The 19,561-nt window shown below is 33.5% G+C and overlaps 2 protein-coding genes across 2 annotated transcripts; one reads left to right on the top strand and one right to left on the bottom strand.

The window, feature by feature from the left end:
• The first annotated feature begins 1,463 nt into the window (after positions 1-1,463).
• Positions 1,464-10,483, top strand: LOC131644650 (uncharacterized). The gene is made up of 20 exons (XM_058915207.1): positions 1,464-2,338; positions 3,152-3,229; positions 3,365-3,569; positions 3,749-3,857; positions 4,266-4,358; positions 4,471-4,563; positions 4,685-4,783; positions 4,895-4,976; positions 5,053-5,112; positions 5,207-5,259; positions 5,391-5,557; positions 6,427-6,637; positions 6,799-6,856; positions 7,334-7,390; positions 7,477-7,722; positions 8,385-8,449; positions 8,539-8,595; positions 8,681-8,774; positions 9,285-9,425; positions 9,990-10,483. Exons 1-20 carry the CDS (start codon positions 1,907-1,909, stop codon positions 10,092-10,094), a joined length of 2,505 nt encoding a protein of 834 aa, XP_058771190.1. The 5' UTR covers positions 1,464-1,906; the 3' UTR covers positions 10,095-10,483.
• Positions 10,484-12,577: 2,094 nt separating this feature from the next.
• Positions 12,578-18,440, bottom strand: LOC131620345 (uncharacterized). The gene is made up of 10 exons (XM_058891395.1): positions 18,165-18,440; positions 17,910-18,082; positions 17,420-17,540; positions 17,201-17,253; positions 16,989-17,118; positions 16,746-16,891; positions 16,467-16,655; positions 13,462-13,691; positions 13,238-13,374; positions 12,578-12,857 (listed from the first exon to the last, which is right to left on the bottom strand). The coding sequence occupies exons 1-10, from the start codon at positions 18,306-18,308 to the stop codon at positions 12,795-12,797; spliced, it is 1,386 nt and encodes a 461-aa protein (XP_058747378.1). The 5' UTR covers positions 18,309-18,440; the 3' UTR covers positions 12,578-12,794.
• Between the last annotated feature and the right edge of the window lie 1,121 nt (positions 18,441-19,561).

Raw genomic sequence — 19,561 nt, 5'->3', positions numbered from 1 at the left:
TGAAAAACACATCATAATCGGTTAATTATACACCCATAATAGATCATGCTAAGTTAAAAAAAAATAGTTTTTACTTTTTCAGAGAATTTTTCTAAGGAGTTTTTTTTAAAAGGGCGAAGTTGAAAAACAGTTTCGGTGAGTGCGTGTATACATTTTAGCATTAAGAGAGCTACACACTATTTTTCAAAATGATTCTAATAAAATAAAACCACTTAAACTTCACATCAAAGAAATTCTTTTAAATTAGAGGGTCCAATATAATGTTCATAGTATTCGATCTTGTTGAGTGAATCATCAAAAACTTCATGTCACATTTTTTGTTTCAGGTTCATTCTTTGATGATGGTCCTAACATATAAGTTTGTTGAGTCAATCATTGAAACATGTTTAAACCTAGAACCAATTCAAGGTCATACCAAAGCTCAAAGTCCCACAAATTTAAACCTATAAAATGGCAAGAGCTGAAGACCTTTTTCGATCTCTAGAATATTAACAAAACTCTACCCAATCAAAGCTTATCCCATAATCACACAACCAGGAACACACAATCCTTTTGTACAAGTAATTGTAACAATAGAACACACCAACCCTTTGGCTACCCACTGATCAAGGGTGGGTATGCAAGAGCGTACCACTATTCAGAGCGATTGGTAGAAGATACATGACCTTTTCCTTGAAAACATATCCATCTAGGAAAAATACCACCACCAAATTTCAATAAAGAGAAAGACACTCGTCTACTTAATACCACATAGGGGGACCATACTAAAAAGGCACTAGAGCACATCAAAATCCGACTTCACCAGCCCTATTTGAAGGACTACCATTCTGGTATGGCTTAGGGCCCAGGCTGTTTGGTTCCAACAAGCATACAATATTCAATAGCGAGCATGCTAAATGGGTCGTCAAATCCATCAAACGATCCTAGAAGATAGTCTGAAACACCTCCATCTTAAGAATGGTCCGAAGATTTAGAATACATGAAATGATCACACCATAGTATCGTGTCATATCGACTTCGACGAAGTTTTCAAGGACAATCAGATGAGACAAAAGCAAGGTCCATTGACGTCACTCTACTGATGTCAACCCATCATAACATGCATCCACACAAAATTCTAGTACCCCTAAAAATACACCTAATCAGTACTATCATAAGAATGTGGACTTGCCATAAAAATACACCTAATCAGAACTACCATAAGACTGAAGACCTTTAAATAGTATTTGAAAAGATCTATTGATACATATCCTCAAATATCGTTGCAGTAAACAGAAAGTTCTAGATCCCCATATTATATAATTCAAATAAAAAAATGTAGACTTCAGGTCAACCTTAATAGACAATTCTAACTTAAAAAGCTCAGTCTTAGGCCTCACTCATAGACTTGGGCCTAAGCCCTCATAATGTTTGTTGGTACATACTCCAAAGCCTAAGGGTAGTAAAAGATCTTACTCGAGTTCATCACTAGGTCCCCATTTACCTCCAATACATTTACTAACTATTAACAATCCCACCACATAATCAACCATCATCTTTTCCGTCACACTTCATCAACTCCAACTCTTGATCTAGATCCACCCCTATAGAAGAATACTTATTATCTCACGTGCACCGGTCGCGTATCCAAATTTGGAGCCCAACGTCATGGCACACTCCCAATCCGCGCCTCCTCATATCTTTTCTAAGCTAGTCAGTTACAAGTAACTCACTGAGTCAAACTCGTGGACCCCATCGTCTTCTCCAATCCCAATCCATACTCAATCCAAATCTCTGAAACTCACTCTCTCCTCCAAAACCCTACGCTCTCCATTTCCAATGTCCCTTTCCAATTCCTCAACAATTCACCTCACAATCACTCTCACTTTCACTCCCTTCGTCAGATTCACCGTCTGATTCGTCGTCCATGGAAACAGCAACCGCGTCGCACGATTCCGAAACCGAGAACTGCAAGCTGCAGCAGCGGCGGCGGCGAGGCGAGTTGGTCGTGAACGGTTACTTCGTGTACACACGACGCAAGAGGATCGAGCATCATTCCGACAACGAGATAGCGAAGAGACTCAGAACCGAGGAAAATGAAGAAGTTAAAGCGGAAATTGACTCCAGTGCGGCGGAGAAGAACAACGCCGTCGTTTTATGGACTTCTAAACGGCAGCGGAAACCGTCGTTTAAGCTTAAGGCTGATTCACAAGAAGATAATGCGTCTGCTGATAAGGCCGCTACTGTTTGTAATACGAAGAGCGTCGTGGCTAACGAGAAGCTAATGACTGTGAAGGAGCTCTTTGATACTGGTTTGCTCGATGGTGTTCCAGTTGTTTACGTCGGTTGCAAGAAGGAGGTTAGTGTATTCTTCATTCATTTCCTTTTATTGCGAATGTTTGACATGTTCTACGCATCAGAACCTTATGTTAAATTTGCACTTATTTTATTTTATTTTGACTGATATGTTTAATTTTGTACTTAATGACTGAGAAATCGAGTTATTCATTTAGATACAATATGCTTTAATCAGAATGAATAGTATTATACTTACGATTTAAGGAAATTGTTTACATTGTCAAAAGTTCTTTATATTATCAAATAATCTACTAATTTAATAGGAGTATTGTTAAGATATAGAATAATAATAGATGTTAGAGTAGTTAAATTGGTTAGGAGTTGTTAGAAAAGCTAGTTAGTTAGTCACTTGGATTGGTTAGAGAATACGCGTATAAATAGGAGAAGACAAAGGTCAAGGAATATCTTTGGAATATTGCAATTGTGAATAGAGCAGTGTAGTGAAGATCGAGTGCTCGATCGTAAGATCTTACGTGTCAAGGATGCCTAAGTGCTACGATCAGAGAAAGATTGCTTTCATCGCCGGTGTGGTCAAGATCGAGCTTTTTGAAGCAAGATCGTAAAACAAACATGAAGGGGCTTTTTTATGGGCCTGAATTATATATTTCATGTTTTTTGTGTATGTGTGTGTATAAATATATATGAAATTACCATTTCCCCCTTCGGCGGGGTCTTACGTGCCGTGCTAACAATCCGGGTTTTACATCTTTCACAAGCCGACGGATCCTACTTAAGATCTCGTGTCTGATGTCGGTGTTTTATTCAGTGCTTCGTAATGCCCACTAAGTTTAATATTGATGTGAATTGATTGTAGGCTTCAGATTCGGGATTGCAAGGTGTAATTGCTGGTGGGGGGATATTGTGTTCGTGCTGTCTGTGCAATGGACGCAGAGTGAGTTGTCATTATCTTTTTTTGTCTTTGGGTCATGGTTGATTACTTGTTTACCCCGTACCCACTACCTACCCCAGTGGTTTCTTATTCCTTTGTTCAAGACCGCTCTTACATTTGTTCCTTCTGCATGTGTAGATTATTCCTCCTTCCAAATTTGAGATTCACGCCTGCAAAATATATAAGAGGGCAACGCAGTATATTTGCTTTGAAAATGGAAAGAGTCTGCTTGAACTATTGGGAGTATGCAGGACTGCTCCCTTACATACTTTGGAGGCCACCATTCAAAATTTTCTTTGTATACCGCCTGAAGAGAAGTATTTTACTTGCAGGAGCTGCAGAGGTAAGAGCTTTGTTTTGGTTTTTTGGAGTCAATTGTGTTTTATGTTATCAATTTTGTCATCATGATCACAGTTTTTGTGGTAAAGCTAAGAATCAAATTTAATATTACGGAATCTTTATTTCCTTATTGATTGCCTTGGATGCTTATAGTTGTTATTATCATTATTATTATTCCCATAGGGTGTTTCCCTGTTTCAACTGTGAAAAGAGTTGGGCTTATATGCCATTCTTGTGTGGAAACAAGCAAGTCTGAAGATGGTTCTATTCGTGCAGTTGGCAAAAGAGTCAGGTATTTATTTGTTCTGCCGTTGGGTTTAATATCTATCTGTTGGGAGTTGAGTGAGTTTGGAGTCCCAAAGGTTGAGTATACTAAAGATGATAGTACAAGAGAACAAACCTATTTACTCAATATTATTAGGTTTTAGGTACTGGTAAGATGCAGTGTTATATTCATTCTCTGTGGTCTGTTGTTTTGGCTCATAGTTGTGTATTGAATTACTTTGTTTTACTGGTTATTAATGTATTGAATTACATTGTTTTATTTAATGGGAAAAATTATTGTAAAATTAACATTTTTCCTATCGTTGAAAAATTGTTCATTTTCTTCAAACCATGTCGAAATTGCAATGAAAGGTGTTTAAGCATGTCCCCTCTTTCTGACTTTGTTTTATGTCAATAATGTATTGCTATATTTCAGGACTCCTCGACCATATCTGTTCTCTAGTCCATCTAGTATTTCTGAAAAGAGTATTTCTTCAAAAACTAAAAGACAACAGAAGAAGAAAACAAAGTGGGTTTTATTATCTATTCTATTTATCTTGTATATTATTTAAATTTGTTAATTTTTTGCGTTACCAAATTCTCAAGAAGAGTGCTTACATGTTTTCAACTATGTTATTAAGGTCATCAAAACGGGTTAGCATGATAAAATCTTCCAAGAAGAGTGCTTCTGTGCCTATTATCCAGGAGAAAAGTTTGTGCAGCATGGAAACAAAGTTTGTGCCTTGCTTTATTTTTTTAGCACCCTTATATAGTTCGAATAACATACTTGTTTGTTAAATTGTTTACAGCCATGTCTCTTTTCCCTTCTTTATTGTAATCAGTTCTTATCAATAGGTCATCAAAACTGCTACTCAAGTTTAAGATTGCTCCAATTACATCAAATTCAAAATGTTCATCTCCACAAAATAAGAATCAGTGGAGGATCAATAAGAAGTTAGTTCTCTTTGTGCCAAGTCTTTTGTGTATGTATATCTGTTTCTATTTTCTTTATCACTTTTCGTTAGCGATAGTAACTATTTGTCTATCCAACATGTTCTTCTTAAGGCATCAGCGATTGCATAAATTAATTTTTGAAGAAGATGGGTTGCCTGATGGAGCTGAAGTAGCTTATTATGCACGTGGACAGGTTGTTTATTTGTGTATTTAATTTCAAAGTTATTGTATGTGTTTTATTCTGTTAACTGTTCTGTTCTAATGGACAGAAATTGCTTGAGGGTATCAAAAAGAAATCCGGAATTATTTGTCGATGCTGCAACACTGAGGTATTTATAATTATTTCCCTTGTATGTGAGTGGGCACACCTCAGGATTTTCTAAGCAGTAGAGGTAATGCTTTGAAATTTTTTAAATTATGCAGATCAGTCCCGCACAGTTTGAAATTCATGCAGGGTGGGCTTCTCGCAGGAAGCCGTGAGTTTTCTATTTGTTCCTATGCCCTGGGATCGGGGGGTCATGCATGGCTTTGTTGGGGGAACTGAAGCTTTTTGAAAATGTTAATTGCTTATCTACGAATTTTCATGACATGAAATGATTTTGAGCAGTTATGCATACATCTACACGTCGAACGGGGTGTCTCTCCATGAGTTGGCATTATTCCTCTCAAAAGATCGCAAATGCACTGCAAAATATAATGATGATGCTTGCATTGTTTGTTGGGATGGTGGAAATCTGTTGCTCTGTGATGGATGCCCAAGGGCATTTCATAAAGGTAAGATTTAATTGACAACATTTGACGGGCAAAGTGTCTAGTTTCTATTGTGTGTGGAACAACCACCCTTTTCCCTATTTATTTTTCCAATGTTATTTGTAAGCTATTTCACATGTATTAAGTCAAAGATATAATATGAGATGCAACAGTTTCTTGTTTCGGTATCCCCTGGGTAGCATATAGGAAAAAGCTACTTTATAACTATACTTCAAATTAAGGTAACTGAAGAAGGAATGATACAAAAATGCCCGCTTATCTATTCTCTGCCTTCTTCAACATCTTTTACCTTTTTTTTGTTGATTTCCTTATTAATTATTATGGTCTACTTCTATGTTTCTTAACTAAATGCATACAAGTTAATCTTATTTGTCTAAGTCTAATATAATTGAGTGGTTGGGTAACTTGGGTTATGTATCCAATGGAATTTGTAGTCTAACCATGTGTTTTGGCTGTTTGAAGATGAACTTTCTATAATAGTGTTAGTAAACCTTTTGCTGTCTATAGCTATTAAGCTCCACTTTCAAATGGAAATAATAAATTTTAAGGTTTTGATGCAATGATGTTAAATAACCTCTATAGTGGTGCTATACCGCTATAGCATATTGGAATTCGGACAAACTGCTATAGCTCCGCCAAATGCTATTTAGTACAACATGTTGTTAAATGACTGCCATAATCGCGCTTGGCACTATTGCATAGAGGAATTTTAACAATCCGCTACTTTGTGCTATCTGCAATTGACAACACTTGATGCCTACAATTTTATTCAATTGGAAGCAGCTGTTAGAAATAATATTCGCTTTGTATGATAACTTACAGCTAGTCATCTTCTAGACGAGCTTAACCGTCTTCTGTTTGGAAATGTACAGAATGTGCATCTGTATCAAGTATTCCACGTCGTGGTCGGTACTGTCCAATCTGTCAACACATGTTCCTTGGAGAAGGATCTGTGGCTCTCAATCCTGATGCGGTGGCGGCTGGAAGGGTTGAAGGAGTTGATCCTATAGAACAGATTGCCAAGAGATGCATTCGGATAGTGAAAGATATTGAAGCTGAAATTGGTGGATGTGCTTTATGCAGGTGATAATTGCATTGTATAGATTAGAACTTAGAAGCCAATGCATAGACTTGGGTTTTCTCTAAAATTTATTTTTTGAAATCATTAAGTGTTGCCACACTTTACTTCAGTATTCACGATATTTTCCCTTGTCATATATTTAAATAGAATTTTGTTGATGTAGGGGTTCTGACTTCAGCAAATCAGGTTTTGGTCCGCGCACAATAATAATATGTGATCAGGTAATCATTCTTTTCTAGGTATTACTTTGACAATACATTGAAAGGCCCCAATTACATTTAGAATTAGAAGTGTGTTTATTTTGTGAAAATATTTTCTGTTTTAATTTAAAATATGTTCATTTTAACTTGCTAATAAGATAAAATACTTTTGAAGTGAGCCATTATGATAAATTGAAGATAAAATGCTAGTTAGGGATGACGCGTTTCCAGAAATAATGAAAATAGTTCTTGTCATTTCTATGTTTCCTGAAATGTAAACCAAATGTTCACTTCAAGTGTCTCTTTTCTCCTAGTGAACAATTAAAACTAACACATTTTAGGAAATGAAATTAGGAAATGTTTTCACAAATGACTCATGTTTCCTTATTTGGAAAAGGGTATAATCAGATTGACAGTGGTTTACGGGATTGACTCAGTTATGCTAAACAAACTTCATGCAAATTTCTCTAACCCTCTAACCCTCCTTTTTCATTGTAGTGTGAAAAGGAATATCACGTGGGCTGTTTGAGGGATCATAAAATGGCATATTTGAAGGTATCACCATTGTCTTTCTTCATATATTGACACATAAGTTTGGACACTGACCTAGCCTTTGTCCATTGGACGTAATTGTATAACAGGAGTTGCCGGAAGGAGACTGGCTTTGTTGCAATGATTGCACAAGAATACATTCTATTTTGGGGAACCTTCTAGTTAGGGTGGCTGAGAGACTCCCTGAATCTCTTTTGGATATTATAAAGAAAAAGCAAGAGGAAAGATATTTGGAACCCCTTAATGAGATTGATATAAGATGGAGGCTTGTTAATGGCAAAGTTGCTTCTCCTGAAACCAGGCCATTGCTTTTAGAGGCCTTGTCAATATTTAACGTAAGTTCTGTCGGTCCTTATATTTCTTCGTCATTTTCATGATCACAACTTCTTTATGTGGGGTGGTTGAAATTGATAATCCTTGTTTGTCCCCCTACAAATGGTAGAGATGCTTTGTTTTTTGGTTATTAATGGTGTTCTTTTTCGGAATTGATTCTTTTTCATTGTATGCCTTTGTATGATTGTATTTTTTGATTATCAGTCATTAAGAAAAAAGTAAAAATATCCAATTTTAGGATAATATTGAAAAGCTTCGCGTAACAGAAATGCATGTTAACACAGCTATAATTTTAGGATTTACTTGTTCCTGCTAAACTTTCTCATATCCCAGATAAAATTTTGGTTTTAATGCTTTTTTCAGTTGCACTATTTATCTTTCTATCTATGCACAATGTATCTTTCTATCTATGCACGTGCACACCCAGGCCCTTCATTTATGTACACTGCATTTATATGAAGTGTTTGTGTATACTTGTGTATATTTTATAGTATTGCATGGGGCATTTATGATGTTTTACGCAACTTAAATTTTTAATAACACGATACAAACTTTCAATGAATATCTTTACAATAGTGCATGTCTATTTTTCTTTAGGAGACCCTTTTTTGAGTTTCCACAAGATCACTTCGAAACAATTGTTGGACTTTGTTGTTTGTTTCAGGAATGTTTTGATCCAATAGTTGACGTAGCTACTGAACGGGACCTTATTCCTTCTATGGTTTATGGGTAAGAAATTTCAATTAGAACATTTGTATGCTTTCATCCTTTTCAATTTATTTTTTCCTTGTTTCAACTGACTTATCACTCAAATACAGACGGAGTTTGCAGACTCAGGATTTTGGCGGAATGTATTGTGCATTATTAATTGTCAAGTAAGAAGTGATTTCTTTATTTAACTTTAACGTTTCATATTTCTACTTATGGTATTGTTCACATTTTATTTTCCTCGCATTGAAGTTCATCTGTGGTATCTGCGGGCATGCTTCGGATTTTTGGGAGAGATATTGCAGAGCTCCCTTTAATTGCTACAAGACACAAAAACCGTGGAAAGGTGAGGCCTGAAAACTGTACTACTAACTTGATTGGCCTTTCAATGGGTACCCATATGTCTCACCTCACCTGCTCCTAACCAATTTCCCCAAAAGTTTTTTTTCCTTCCCTTTCTACGAGAATATACATCGGCCATGGTAAGTCTGGGACTGGGGAAGGTACAACAGATATAATAAGTTACACGGTCTGCATATGTTTATTGAGCTAGACTGGTATTTAATATTTCACCAAGTGGGTTTTTTCTGAAGAATTCCCTTAGGATGTGTTTAGCGATGATAGTTTATAGTTCTTTGATCTCTACCACTGTATGTTTTGCAACTTATTTTCTGGGTTTCTGTCTTGCATCATAATTTTTTTCTCTTGCTGATGATTTTGTTTTTGGAAATTTGATACATTGCTCGGTTATGATGATTTGATTGTTGTGATAAACTTGGTTATTGTTAGTTTTTGATCACTTATGCGCATGTCTCAACAATGAACTGTTTATCTTTGTAACGATTGACCTGAACAGGGCTACTTCCAAACACTGTTCTCGTGCATTGAAAGGCTGCTGGCCTTCTTGAATGTGAAGAACCTTGTGCTACCAGCTGCTGAAGAAGCAGAATCCATATGGATAAATAAATTTGGGTTTAGCAGGATGAAACTTGAACAGGTATATTTTTCTTTACTAACAATTGAGGAGCTAGTTTAACATTTTGCCTCTTTATTCTAGCATTTTGTTTTACATTTCTGTGGCTTGAAATCGAACCATGCATCCCTGGAATGGTTATCTCCATTTTTTTATCATCTTCATTTTTTGAGTTACTATTATTACTAGAATATAAGCAATGATAGAGTGAGACATTATGTGAGGATCAGATATCCTCTACACTCAAATCACCCCAAAACTCTAGCTCTATTTATTTGGTAAAAGCTTTTTCTATTTTCTTTTATAAAATTTGCATTAATTTTACTTGCTAACAAAAATAAATACTGAATTTTTGAAATGAACAACTGTGCATTTTCAAAAATATATCATTTTTAACAAGCATTTCATCTTTTCTTCGTGACAATTGTTGAGTCTCACATCTTCTTATTTGTATGTTAAAATGAACACATTTTTAAAAAAATAAAAATAGAAAATGATTCAAAGTGTAAAAGGTGCCTACTTATCGAGGGGATCCATTTCCTTGCATCCCAAACTCCATAAGTGATCGAGTTTACTGTTGTGCTGCAGCTTACCAACTATAGAAAGAGCTGCCAACAGATGATGGCATTCAAAGGAACGGTTATGCTTCATAAAACAGTACCTCAATGTCGGATAATCAATCGCGAGAAATGAGAAATCTATGTAAAAAGGAGGTGAATCATAAAAGGGAAAACCCCTAGCTTTATTGTATTCTTTTCCTGCTCTGCTAATTTTTTTTATTTGAAGCCATTTTTCCTAACATTTATGATGTCATTTTCCCCTTTTCTATCTCTTAATATTGACATTTCCCTATTTTATGTTTTCACAACCCTGGCAAGCATATTCCAGTATTGGTGTTGGACCTATGCTTTGTAGTCTAATACAGTGCTTTGTGACAACATAAACACTTCCTTTCGATAACTTACATAGAAGTTGTTTGTATAAAGTTAATGTGAAATTTACCTATGACAAGCATGTATTGAATGAATAATTAAAGGAGCTATTTATCAAATGCTTAATTGGAAATCTCATGTTTCTAGTGATATGGAAGAGATGGTGGTTACATATGGATTCTCAATCTTCTAACCATAAGTAGTTGAGTTTAGACTCCAGTTAAAATTCTGAATGTTTTGCCTCCTCGGTCTTCTATAATACTCTCTAATGATTTTTACTTATTCTTACACGACCCTTTTCAAAATTTTATATAAATTAATGATCTTTTAAAAAATATTCATATTTAATTTACTATTGAGAAACATAGGGGTGATCGTATCCGAACCAATCCAAAAGCAAAACCGTAAATCGAACCAATCCAAACCGAAACCGCAAAAAACCGCATTTGGTTTGGATGATTTTTGGACTGAACCGCGCGGTTTGGTTTGGTTTGCGGTTTTTATTTCACGAAACCGAACGGAACCGAACCAAACCGCATATTTAACTTAAGTTTTAAATTTTTATAATTAATTTATTATCTTTCCGAATTCAATTGCACACATTCAATTGCACACAGCCACATCTAACGTTTTGAATTTTAATAATTAATTTATTAACTTAAGTTTTGGCATAATCCACTAAATTTTTTGTATTTTATATATATATATATATATATATATATATATATATATATATATATATATATATATATATATATATATATATATATAATTCTCTACTGTCTAATATATATATATATATGTATTTCATTTATAATATATTTTTAGTTCTCTACTGTTCTTGTAATATAATTTCTTTTGTATGGTATAATATCATATATTATATTGACATTGAATTACTTTTCTTTTTCCTTTTATTTCAGTACATTTTTATTTTATAGTGTAAACCGCAGTCAACCGAACCGATCCTAACCATATTGGTTTGGTTTGGTTTGGTTTGGATGACTTTTTAAAAATCAACCGAACCAAACCGAACCAAACCGAACCGCATGCATTTTTATCTCGCGGTTAGGATGACTTTTATGCTCAAAACCAAACCAAACCGCACCGCGAACACCCCTAGAGAAACATACATTCCTTTTCATATATCCCGTGTTTTAAAAACTGGATCGGCCGGTGGACTGGTCGAATCGGAAACCGGATAGGTAATCAATTTGGTTCAATAGCTGGATCGGAAATGTCATTGAACTGGTGTAAACTTTAAAAATTGGTGGTTTTTTTTAACTAGCGGTTTAAGTGTATTTTTTTATTTAAAAAAAATAAACGACGTCGCTATGTTTATTTTAATGAAAAATAAAATAAAAATAAAAGAAATAAAATTAAAAAAAATTTGCATTTTAATCAAAAAATAAAATAAAAATAAAAGAAATAAAATTAATTTTTTTTTTTGCATATTCTGTTGATTTTGTTATCGATGATTTTGATATTGAAGAAGATCTCAACATTGAAATAATTTTTCTTTTCTTAAAATTAAATTTAATAGACAATAGAATTATTTTGTTATAAATTATTTAATTAAATTATGTTGTGATTAAACTTTGTTTGCAATTATACATTATAATTTTATACTATTTTATTATGTGTGATACCTATGTTTAAAATTTGAATTTAAATTATAAATTTGTGAATTAATTTATAATATGATATTTTCAAAAAATTTAAGTGCTAGTTATATTTTATAGAGACTGAATCATCCGGATTGACATATTTTATACCTATATAATTTTGTTATAACGACTGGCCTATTCAACCGAGTTATTCGGTTTAACCCGATTTAGTCATGCAGTTCGACCAATGACCTAGTGGTTCAACCAATGACCCAGTATCCTCACCGATTTGATGTCCGATCCGATAAAACACTGAATATATCAATGATTGAAAACAGTACCTTATTTTTAGGGGTGTTCGTGGGTCGGGTAAACCCAACAAACTCAGGAAAACCCACCTAAACCAACCCAAAAAGTGGTTAAAAATAGAACCTTATATTGACTTTTCCATTTTGTTAAAAATAAAATGTAAAATTTCTTAATTACGCAATGATACAAACACTTATAAAATGAATAGGACTATAACTAATTGTCTTTAGTTAAACTAAAACCATTAAATTTAGAGGTCTAAATACAAAGTTAAAGTTTACTTTTTTTTTTTAATTTTTAAATTGCACAGACAAAAAATATCACTAGCTCAATAACATTGTTTTTATTTATTTTAATTAAAAATAAATACTAAGAATAAGAAATAATCCACCTGAAATACTAAAGTGACAACAATTGGTACTTGACCAAAAAAAACCTCTAACAAGGGCTAAGACAATATAAATCAAGAGAAAATCAACAACAGAATGAAAAAAATAACAAAGGAACAACAAACAAATCAAAAGATCCAACAAGATGATTATCCCTCAATAACGATGTATGAGTTGCTTGTATGCATCCGTATTCTTCGAGTAATAATCGATTTCAGCCTGTCAACATAAGTAACGTTAATTGAGCATCAAAATTAGTAGTTTGCCCGAGAGAATTATATAAAGGTGAAAGGAGTCGGTAGTATAAATCATTTTGGATTTTTTGGTAATTTAGATATTTTCAAGAATAAACAAACTGATCTACGACCATCACTTTATACTTTATGCGATAAACACTTAAATAAGGAAATAAATATTCATTATAAATATGTTTAATTTCAAATAAGCAATATCACTAAATTTGTACAAGAATTAAAAATATATAAAATATAACATATAATATACTTTTATCAATGATTGCTACAGTTAATAAAGTTATATGCATGTTTGAGAGAGAGAAGTACTAATTTAAAACAAAATACTCAATAGAAAATTCATACCTTTCGCATTGCTTTTATGGTGGTCAACAACTCATCACCAATAAATTCCTTAAAGAATTCAGCTTTATGGAGAGCTTCCAAAGATTCTGAAAGGGATTTTGGCAATCTCTCAAGTTTTTCAGGATTTGGCTCTGTATCTGTTTCATTTCAAAAATATAATAACCATAACTACTAGCAAAAGAATCAAAATAATATTGTGCAATAATAGATTCATATCATCTTACCAACAGGTTCAGGAAGAATAAGATGTCGACGAAGGCCATCAATACCAGCAGCCATTATGGCAGCTAAGCCTATGTATGGGTTTGCAATACCATCAAATAACTTAAACTCGAAATTACTAGCTAAACCACCAAGAGTTTCAGGAGAAGATGCAGCTCGTAAGGGAGCTTTTCTATTTTCATTTCCCCATAATAAGTATGATCCCCATGTCATTGGTTGTAACCTATCATAACTGCAATCAGAGTATTCATGTAAGAAAATATAAAAGCATAGTTTTTCGAGAATGAGTAGTTATGATGCAGACACATCTCTACGAGTAGACATGTTGTGGTGTTCGATACGTGTCATATAGATAGATAGATACACGAAATTTAAATACTACTTATGAGTTTCATCCACAAGATCAAGAACCATATGATCGTAGGTATTTTTGACCTAAATCCTAGGTAGGATCATAAGCTAATATAACTAAAGTTTTGGCTCAGAGGTTGAGAATGATGATGAACAAATTGATTAGTCTTAATCAATCTACCGTCCTTAAATAGAGAATGTTGGTTAATGGAGTTGTGGCAGTTAATGAGGTTATTGACTTGGCTAAGAGATCCACAAAAGAGTGTCTCATTTTTAATGTTTATTTTTAGAAAGCGTATAATTCAGTATGTTGGAGCATTCTTGATTATAATGCTTATCAGATATGGCTTTAGTAAAAGATGGAGATCTTGGATAAAAGCTTGAGTCTTAATTGGAAATCTGGTTGTGCGGGTTAACGACTCCCCTACCCCTAAAATCAAGATTTGAAGAGGCTTGAAGCAAGGAGACCTCGTAGCTCCTTTCCACTTTCTCCTTGTAGCCGAAGGTATTAGTTGGTTGATCCAACGTGCATATTATATTACTCTTTTATCTGGTTTTAAAAATTGGTCCTTCCAATTTGGAGGTTACCCACCTTCAATATGTTGATGATACCTTAATCTTGGCTGAGCCATCGGTCGAGACTTTATGGAAAATTAAAGCTATTTTGAGAGGGTTTGAGCATGCTTTAGGTCAAGGGGTTAATTTTCATAAGAGCATCTTGATTGGAATAAAATTTAATCATTCCTTCCTTCAGATGGCTGAGAGTTTTATGCTCTGCAAGATTGAGTCTCTTCCGTTTCGGTACCCAGGATTGCCAGTAGGAGCTAACTCTAGGTTGGCCTCCACTTGGGATCCTTTGTTAAATTTTATTTGGAAGAGACTTAATTCTTTGGTCTCATAGGCATGTTAGTTTAGGGGGTAGAGTTATCCTTCTTAATTTTGTGCTTAACACAATTCCGATTTTATATCTCTCTTTTCTTAATATGCTTGTGAATATGTGAGAAAAGTTGGTTAGGATTCAAAGAAGATTCCTGGGGGAAGGAGTGAATGGAATATCTAAAACCCACGAGTTAGGTGTTATGAAGTGTGTGAGCCTAAGAAGTATGTGAGTCTTGGTAGTAAAGATATATGCCTGGTTAATCTAGCTCTTCAATCCAAGTGGAGATGAAGACTTCTTACGGGTTGTTCTGGTCTCTGGTACGAGATTTTGTTAGCTTGTTATGGTGATTATATTGTCTCCTCCTGTTGTGGGGGTAGATCTTTAGGATGTCGCTCCAATTCTACCTGGTGAAGAGGAGTGTTTCCTTCTTAGATCCAAAAAAGATGATCCTTCTAATTGGTTTAAGTTGGGTGTATCTAAAAATGATGGCACCTGGCAATTCGAATTTCTTCAAGGAAGACCCTTGGCTAGGTGATGTTCCCCTCAAGATTAAATTTCAAAGGCTCTTCTCTATTTCCAAAATTTAAGATGGGATTGTAACTGCGGTAGGGAGAAGTGACTAGGGGAATATTGTTTGGGACCTTAGATGAATTGTTCTTTGTTTGGGAGGAACCTTTGGTTGTTGAGTTTTTCTCGACTATTCAAGGGTTCCAGTTTAATCAAGAGAATGATAGGTGGATTTTGAAATATGACAGGGATGGCTTCTCATTGTGGCGTTTGCTTATCAACTCTAATCTAGTTGTGGTCCTATTTTCGAGGAGTATAGATAACTTGTTCCCAGCTCTTCCAAAGACGTGGGAGAGTTACCCACTTCCAATGTAGTAGTTTTTCTTGGCAGGTTATGCGAAATATGTTTCCTTCTAAGAAAAACCTATTCAAGCAGAAAGTCATTATTGACCAAAAGGGATCATCTTGCATTCTTTGCGGGGAATTTGTAGAGTCTGCATCCGATTTGTTTGTTACGTGTAGCTTGGTTTCAAGGGTCTAGTATATAATTTTTAAGTGGTTAGGGGTGCATTCAACTATTCCAAGGGATCATAGGTCAGTTTTTGAGTTTTTTCTTTCTTTAGAGCCTAAACTTAAAACTAGAAGTAGGTTTATTATGATTTGACATGTCGTGATGTGTACTATTTAGTCTGCTCGTATTGACAAGTTGTTTATCGAAAAATCAACAAATGTAAAATAGGTGAAGGATAAAAGCATTTTTTTCTGGCTTGGAGATGGTTTCTTAATAAGTCCTATATGTACTCTCTCTCTCTGATTCTCCAATTGACTTTAGACCATACCTAGTGCCTCTCTGGTTTTCAATGGTTGATTGACATTTCCTTGAGATTTTTGATATGGCTTTGGTGTTTTGTTATCTAAGCACTAGTTTTGTCTTGGGTGAGTGATTCCTGGTTGGTTGAAGTGTTCAATGCGGGGATAATGATTTTCCTTTTTGGTGCTGTCTTAATTGTATGTAGTTTTTCTTTCTATTTGTTTTTACTTGTGGTTTTCTCCGATACTTTTTGTGCTTTAGACTCTTTTGATTTTTTTTTTTTTTGGGTTTTTTCGGTTTTTAATATTATATTATTTGACCATTAAAAAAATATAACAATGTTAGTGTCCTATATTTTTATATTATTGATAGCAAAATGTCTATATCGTGTCAGGTCGGTGTCCTTATCTGAATCTATTCTTCATAGATGAATGGTTATAAATAACATAAACAAAAACCTGATTGGAAGTGGTGCTACAAATGCCAAAATAGAAGGAAGATGATATAGAACTCCAGCCATAAATTCTTTCCCCAAAGTTGATATTCCATATTTTGATGATTCATCAGATGCCATAAATACATTTTGACCATTCTGCCACAAGCTTAAATGCACATGACAACCCGAACCAAGTTCATCTAATGTGTACCTTCAACATCCCAAAAATAAAATTATCACACTTTAAAATCTAAGTTACACTCCATACATATAAATTATTATCCTTAATATTGTGACTTACTTTGGAACAAAAGTTGCTAGCAAACCATGTTTTCTAGCAATTGCCCTAACAGTTTCACGTGTGTAAACTAAATTGTCTACAGCTTTAGTACATATGGTGTGTCCCAAAACCACTTCAAATTGACCTTTTCCACATTCTGAATGTAACTGCAATTTTTTATATATATAAAAACTATTAATCTATTATCATATCTATTATTTATAAACTCATGAAATGTAAAAAAAAAATTCAATAAATATTTACCTGTTCTACCGGAATTCCCATGAAATGTAAAGCAGAAGTAATTTCACGAAGTATTGGAGAAGCTGCATCAAATGCCGATGAGGAGCAGTAAGGACTCGAGTCAAATGGTTTCCACTCTTCATTCCCTTCCCTGAATAGTTGGTTTTTTTAACTAATTGGAATGCTGAATTGCAATATTCAAATCGCATGCAATATAATATTTTGTGTCATACCTTATTATGTTTTTCAATAGAAAAAACTCATTCTCAAATCCGGAGTTCATTACCTAGAAGTTGAGTATAAGTTAAGAATTGTGATATTCGAAAAAAGAAAAATTATACAATTTTTGCGACATCGATCTAAATTTAGTGCGCATCCACAGTTGTTGCTGCAATATTTCTGGTAAGAAAATTTTATTTGAAATATAAAAGTACTAGATGTAGAACATATACCAAGTCAAATTCATCTTTAAGAATTTTGGAAACTCTTCTTAAAGTCTCTCTTGGGCAAAATTCCCATGCTTGACCAGATTTAACATTCAGATCTCCTATAAACATTTCATCTTGTTTGCACCTATAAATAATTTAAATATAAGCACATTCTCACAAATTATGGAAGAAAATTAAAAAAAAAACATTATTTTATCAATAAAGAAGGACAAGCTCTTAGTTTTTTTTTTTTTATTTTTTATATTTACTAGTTTAATAAATATAGTCAAGCTCAAAAATAATATATATTCTCATTTTTATAATAATTTTCTCTTAGATGTAATAATAATTTTATCAAATTAATTCAAAAGTGATAAAATTGAAAACAAAATTAATATTATGTTGAAAAATTGAATATCATATTTATTTGTAAGACAGTTTTTGTACAAATGTTACAAGTATTATATAGAACAGAAGAGGTAGTTAAAAAAAATATTTAAAAAATTTTAATTACCAAGGAATTGTTGTTTTTGTAGACAAATCAGGTATTAATCTTGATTCACCAACAAAACCTACAGCAGAACCAGGTGCAGGTCCATCCCAAAAAGAAGTCAACACTGTATTCACAAATGCTAAACCAACACCATTCTTTGCAACAACATCGTAGAATCGCTTTCTAGGAATTGCCTGAAACATAATTACCCGAATGATTAACTCATAATGTAGTAACAAATGAAACAATAATATTCTCATACTGTGGAAAACTTACACGACATCTTTGTTGTCCTGAATGATCAACCCAAATTATACGAACAAATGAAACATCAATTTCTAACTCGTTCTCAACATCAATTTCTAACTCGTTCTCAAGTTCAACCTCATCAACCTCTTTTCTAAGTTCACTCAAATCCATTTTCACTCACTTTCTTGGTTTAGTTATTACAATGTCAATCTTGATTGTCTCTTTTATAATCTTTTTCTCCTACTTGCATGGAGCATCTCTTGTGCAATTTGAGCACTTGTTAATAAGTTTTACTTATATTAAGAAAATACTATATATTTACAAGTAGTGATTTGAGCATGTAATATTATATATCTTTGATCCAATTTTGGAGATTTTGTGAAGATTAGTACTTGATTTCTGGATCTTTCTTATGGTTTTTAAAGCAGATTTTTACAGCATTGAATCAAGAAAAATTAATTAAAAAATAGAAAGAATCGTGAGATTTATAATAAGTTACTTACACTGAACTTACTGAATATATAAATTAGTCTACATAATTGCCATGAGACACACGATGGAAAGATAGATAATAGAGAAAAATGATTTCATGTTTTTAATGTTATTTTATTACAGCATGTTGGTTTTTTTTAGCAAAAATAAAAGCATGTGCAAGATCCTCATATGGTGGAATAGACATTCAAACCACCTAACTACCATCACTTTCCAATTTTAGCATCTTATACGAATTTTAGCATCTTAGCAATTATTGTTAAATGAATAATTTTTTAACTTTAAGAATATAGTTACTTAGCTTGATAATTTTGAAGATCAGCTTACTTCAACAGTAATTTTTGTTTGAGTTATTTAACTTAATAATTTTTTGTAGACATTAAGTTTCATGCATACTTAGAGTGATATTTTTTTAACTGTTTTTGTTTTGTTTTATGTTAGTTTCTTATTCAATAAAATATTATTTAATTTTATCAGTCTATTTTCCTTAGTCAAATTAGTTAATTATGGTAATTTTTAACTTTAAATGTTTAAGATAGAAATATTAATATTATTAAGTGTTTATTATAGACTTTATTATTTTCTTTAATTTTAACTATTTAAATTTTTTTTTTAACAAATGTCAAAGTTTTGGATATTAAAAGTTTATAGAATCTAGGAAGGCGTCACACCTAATGATCCCCGGGCCCCTAAAATCCTAAAACAAGGAGCGAGCTCCCCCCACACTCCATAGGATAACTCGATCTTGACCTTTAAAGAGGATAAGGCGGACATATACTTTTCACTATCTAGGAACGATCGTCCTCCCTAGTCATTTATGTGGAATGATTATATGTTTCACACTATAAATTCATTGGCGCTTGCTCTCTTTTCCACGAGGGTTTTCGTAGCGACTTCAAGGAAATTTGCAACAAGACACATCACAAGTTATC

This window comes from Vicia villosa, linkage group LG1 (genome assembly GCF_029867415.1).
Source record: "Vicia villosa cultivar HV-30 ecotype Madison, WI linkage group LG1, Vvil1.0, whole genome shotgun sequence".
NCBI classification, from domain to species: Eukaryota; Viridiplantae; Streptophyta; class Magnoliopsida; order Fabales; family Fabaceae; genus Vicia; species Vicia villosa.
Note: the sequence above shows the minus strand (reverse complement) of the source record. Positions and strands in the feature narration are given on the sequence as shown.